The sequence below is a fragment of the Hippoglossus stenolepis genome, chromosome 14 (assembly GCF_022539355.2).
Source record: "Hippoglossus stenolepis isolate QCI-W04-F060 chromosome 14, HSTE1.2, whole genome shotgun sequence".
In the NCBI taxonomy this organism is placed as follows: domain Eukaryota; kingdom Metazoa; phylum Chordata; class Actinopteri; order Pleuronectiformes; family Pleuronectidae; genus Hippoglossus; species Hippoglossus stenolepis.
The window spans coordinates 3,306,889-3,312,561 of record NC_061496.1 but is presented as its reverse complement, the minus strand read 5'-3'; the positions used below and the strand labels follow the sequence as shown (position 1 = coordinate 3,312,561).

Genomic DNA, 5,673 nt, shown 5'->3' with positions numbered 1-5,673 from the left:
ACTGTGTCTGAGAATGTTTGAAGATTGAATTATTCTCAAAACTCTGTAACCAGGGTTCAGAGAAAAATAAGGGCTTAAAAAAACTGTTAACATTATAGGAAGGTCCTTCATCACTATGGTTGCAATAACAAATACAGAGTAAATGGTTGTTGGGATGATTCCCAGCCGCTGCGCTAGTGTCCTGCAAATTGCCATTTAAATGCAGTACACTTTGTATTGAGCGCTAATTGTCAAATGTTTGCATGTTAAAAAGCCTCGTGCTGACACGTCTGCAGAAGCTGAAACAAACGCAAAGTTCAGATTATCCATCACATGATTTTATTCGTGATATAGTCACAGATTTGATACGACAATAACTTAATATGATAAAAATCTACGTGGGATAGTTTACATTCTAAGTTTACCACAAGCCATCGAAGTGAACAGGTATTTAAATGATGAGATTTACTGCAGGTTGTACATCAACGTCATCCAGCAGCTGGAGCACAAAGAGAAAAAGACTACGCTAGTATTGTTGGAACAAATAAACATGTCCACATATTCTTTTTTATTTTTGAAAATGTATAAATATCATCTTACAGTCTCATAAATACAACATTTTAACACTGATGGGTAAGACACTGAACATTTATCCACGTTGTCGTCACGTACAATCAAGTCGGGTCATTCTTTACATTTCAGAGACGTAACAACCTAACATCATCGTTATCGGGATACGAATGACAGGAGGTTTGTATGGAGGCGTCGCCGTTGGGTGGAGGTAGCGTTAGATTGTTTTCCTGTCGTCGGCGTCAACGTAACCTCGACGTGACGCGGAGAGCAGGTCGTGTTTTTTGCAGAAGCAAATGTTTTTAACCTCATCTGTATTTATATATCGTGAAGTGACGTATGAAATATTTAAAATCAGACACAGGGGACGGGGGAATACGCACAGACAGTGGACATAACACGGCAAAACCCCGTAAAGGACCAAAGACATCCAGGAATTAATGAAAGGTATCAAAAAAAAGAGAAATAGAATCTCGACCACATCCCACGTGAACCTTTTCTACGTCACCTTCTAAACATCTGATTCTTCTAAACTCTAAACACACACGGAACAAACCGCTCTGGACCAGGTTCTCTTGTACGTTTGCAGTCTTCTTCTTCCCTTCTTTCCCTTCGCGTTCAGGCGCCGCCAGTTAACGCCTGCCTGTTCTCCACACAGTCACAGTTTTTCTTCTCTTTCTTCTGCAGCAGATCCTGGATCAGCTTGGAGTTGAGGAAGCGTCTGTAGGAATCTTTCTCCATCAGGACGTAGATCATCCTCTGGGCCTTGTCGAAACAGGACGGGCAGGTGTGCTCCAGGTTCTGCTTCGTTTCCTCCCTGGTCGCTGCGTCTAAGTTCACCTGGAGACAACGAGGAAGAGGGACGGTAAATAAACTTGAGAACTTAGCACTGACATGGCGTGAGACCACTGGAGGAGCAGTTCCAGTATCGATACTGGGTGAACTGGGCTTTATGTGCAACAACATAATCCATACACATCTTTACAAAAAAAAGCTTTTATCATGTGATGTCTATTGCTTCTATTATCTGTATCTTTATTATTATTATTACATTCGGTGTGAGTTTCATATTGTTTGTTGTTAATCACTTTGTTACTCGTATTGAAAAGTGCTGTGCAAATAAAAAAAACTGGATTTTGTGAGAACTAATTCTTTATGGTAAAACGATAAAGGATGAAAATATGAAAGGGTCATAAATGAAGTGTAAACTCAGGTGGAAAGTGTTTTTTATCCACGTTTTGCGTCTGACATTCTGCGACAATGATGAAATCCAAGAGTTAAAACCTTTTTAATGAGGCAGCTCAGTGAGACGTCATTAGTGCTGCAGCGTTATTCATTATGTCCACAGACTCAAGTGTTGATTCACTGAAGGGGAATGTGCGGTCGCATTAATACGATTTATAAAAAGTGTTTGCAGCTCTCAACTTTACTTTGAGCCTCTTTCTGGTTTACCCACATTCACCATTACAAACTAATCACCTCATTAGGGGCGTCGGCCTCCACATATTGCCGGTAGATCTGCTTGGCTCTGGTCGCCAGCTTGGACGATCCTGTCTTCTTGTATCCCTCACAGGCGAGCCAGAAATCCAAGTTCTCCTCGCTGAACTCTGACCTCAGGAAGTTGCTGAAGACCCTGCGACCGGCTGACGAGGGAAGAGGAGAAGAAAAAGTGTTTCTGTTAAATATCAATTATAATGTGCAATTGCGTTTTATCCCCAAGAAATCACCACAAAATCCAGCAGCGATAATTGCAACCTGTCTTTTCGGATACAAGTAATCACACGACTTGAAGAAGACATCACACACGGATCTGAGGCTTAGTTTGAAGGATGGACGAGGCTTCTGAGGCCACGACGAGATAAAGTGAAGATCGGGAAAAAAAACGAGAGCTGACAGATTAAGTCGGGAAGACATGACGATGTCAGAGGTCAGCGAATGAGATCATGGAACAGAGGGGGTCAGTACCCAGCTGGTTCCCGCGAGGCCATTGCTCCCATCGCACACACACAGTGTAATTCTCTGAGGGATTATGCACACACACACACACACACACACACACACACACACACACACACACACACACACACACACACACACACACACACACACACACACACAGATGTATACACAGTACTGGTCAGTGCGTCCTGAGGGGCCTCTGACGAGTGTCTCCAGACACGTAGCAGAAAACCAGGGCCTGAGAAAACGTCAGAGAACGTGTGTGTGTGTGTGTGTGTGTGTGTGTGTGTGTGTGTGTGTGTGTGTGTGTGTGTGTGTGTGTGTGTGTGTGTGTTGTGTGTGTGTGTGTGTGTGTGTGTGTGTGTGTGTGTGTAGACACAGTCTGAGCTCAAGTTTCCTGTTTCAATCCCGTTAACTTTTCTTTAACAACATTAAGAAAGCCTTTCGTGTGTCGGGTGGATCTTTGCAGGATGATGCTGCTGCTGAATGTGCACAATTCAAAAAGCCGAAACATCTTTTGAAAATCTTCCGAATCCTTCCAGGAAGCATTAGCGAGGAATGTGAAGGTCGAGGCCTCGTCTGATAATATTCCCACAACTGCAGCAGCATCATGTCACGAGAGAATTTATCATGTTTAGTTGTTTGATATATATATATATATAAATCAACCCCAGGAGAGAATCTGCATGACAGTGGATGTCAGTGTAATTAGAATCAGACCAACTCCTGTGGGATTCGCTTTGGACGCATTCGACTTAGTTTTAATAATAATGAGCTTTGTATTCAACACTTACTGTCACTGTTCACGACGTGGCTGAAGGACTCTTTCCATTTCTTCACCTCAGTTACAGTCGGAACCCTGAAACACAGATAAACAGGTTTTTAAAAACAGTTGCATGACTCTGCACTGCACAGAGACGCACATAATCAAACACACAATCTGTGTTCAGGGCGAGTTCGGTGGGATTTTGAGTGTATAAAACCATATTAATACAGTTTATTAAGGTTTTTAAGTAAAGATTAGGACTTTGATTCTAACCGGCTCATGAAGAACAACGAGAACCTTCCAGAGGGAACCTGAGGTCATTGAGGCTGGACCGAGGCCACAACACGACGTCATGTGTTCCTACGCAAACCAGATCCGATATCAGGAATTACGCTACTTCCAGAAACGGTAATTAAGTTTCAAATTAATATCATGATAGCCATTATGAATTTTTTCCCATGGTAACACAAACCAGCATCTGCTACGGCAATTACAGCTCGAAACAAAGCGTCACAGACCCTCAAAATACGGAAAGGAAGGTGCAGGAAGCAGGAAATCATCTATCATCTATTTTCAGCTGCGGTTTGTCACTGAGAGCGTCACATCCACTCGTTCGCTTCTTCTCTCACCATCCCTTCATCTCTCTCCAAAACAAACTGAGACGATCCCTCATTAAACTGATTCGTTCAGAGACACGTCAACATGACACCGGGTCAAAGTCAAGGACCTGATCAAGTTTTGAGTCTTGAGCAGGAAAAGTAAAGTGTAGGAGGATGGATCAATGACCTGCAGGGAGACCAAGTACTTTTATAATCAGGGAGACGAATCTTCTCAGAGGCTTTGAACACAAACACCTTCCAGGGTTTCAACATTTTTAAATGTAAGACTTTTTTAAGATCATAATGATTCAAATTAAAGAGCTAAGTCAAGTCCGACAGATATGAAGGAAGATCAGAGTTTTAGAATTACATACACTTGATCATAATAGTAGAGAACAACCCTGGAAAACATCACGTTATCTCTCAAACTAATATCCACAGACAATGTGTGGAGATCAATTTGTATTATAGACGATCAGTTATCAGTTCCACATCGGTCTTGGTTGTAGTTTTATCTCACTGTGCTAACATCTGAGGAAGAACCACAACACACAGTGACAACACAAACTCTGCATGACGACAACAGAAGCAGTGTCAAATGAACATAACTGACCAAAACATATTTAAAACCTAGTTCATCATATTTCAACATATTCAAGGCTTTTTAAGGCTGAGTGTTTATGTATCAGTTATCAGTTCCACGTTGGTCTTAGTTGTAGTTTTATGATATATGTGAAAAAACAACTACAACAGAGACATACATGCCACCGAAACATTTCTTTTAAAATAAACCTTATTTTAAAGCACGGCTGAAGTTCCTTCATCATATTTCAACATATTTTTGAGGAGTAAAGTGTGTATTCTTGGATCGTAGCCTTTTTAAGACCCTGCAGAAACTCTGCCGTTACAGCTGCACCTCCACATGGAGAAGCAACTCGTGAATTTTCCTTTTTGACGCAGCACACAGAGCCTCTCGACAGACGCATGCATGGAGAGTTTATCGTTTTGATCATGAGCTGGGTGAACGTGGTTAAATTAGCTCCATTCATTAAACCCACTGTTCCCAGTGACAGATTAGTTCCTCTGACCTCTTCGCAGCAGCAGCAGCAGCAGCAGCAGCAGCAGCAGCGACGTTCGTCTCCTTCTTCTGATCTGCAGCTTGAGGTTCAGGCTTCTGCAGTAAGAAGCTTATTTTGTGCTTTATGGCACTGTGGAGAGGCAGGTGACAGGGCGGGGGGGGGGAGTTCAGGTTGTTTTCATGAAGATCTGCGTCTAATAAACAATTATTTAGCTGTTGTTTCAAGTCACAGACTGATTTAAAACAGTTTAAGTTTCATTTAAAATGAAAAATGAGCAGAAAATCATCCTCAAACGTTCAAAACCTCCGTCTTCCTCCCGTTATCTTTGCAGCAGACCGAACAGATCTTACCTTTTCAGGCATGTTGCAGGAAGTATTGCGAGTCCTCTACACATGGCAACAGAGTTAGAGATCCAAAGTCACAGCTGTTGTAGGCAAGAGAGTGGGACAGCGAGCAGCAACGTTCTTCGTTGTTCGACAGCAGGCTGTGGGTTGTCTCCATCCCCCCCACCACCAGCACACAGGGCTTTATACCTCCAGTGTGCACGCTGACAAGGAAACCGACCAATCACAGCAGACACACGGAGAAAGGAGGCAGAGGCAGAGAGGATGGAGGGAAAGTTACAGCCGGCGGGGATTGTGTGCAACCAAAACAAAAGGTGTTTTCCACTGAGGGAGGAATCCAAGAAGAGATTCATCAGGTTTAAGTGTTGTTGGTCAGA

At 42.7% G+C, this 5,673-nt stretch overlaps 1 protein-coding gene across 1 annotated transcript; it reads right to left on the bottom strand.

Moving 5' to 3' along the window:
* Nucleotides 1-295: 295 nt before the first annotated feature.
* On the bottom strand, nt 296-5,454 carry rgs4 (regulator of G protein signaling 4). Its single transcript, XM_035177594.2, has 5 exons — nt 5,303-5,454; nt 4,962-5,081; nt 3,303-3,367; nt 2,029-2,192; nt 296-1,389 (listed from the first exon to the last, which is right to left on the bottom strand). Exons 1-5 carry the CDS (start codon nt 5,344-5,346, stop codon nt 1,168-1,170), a joined length of 615 nt encoding a protein of 204 aa, XP_035033485.1. The 5' UTR covers nt 5,347-5,454; the 3' UTR covers nt 296-1,167.
* Nucleotides 5,455-5,673: the final 219 nt, after the last annotated feature.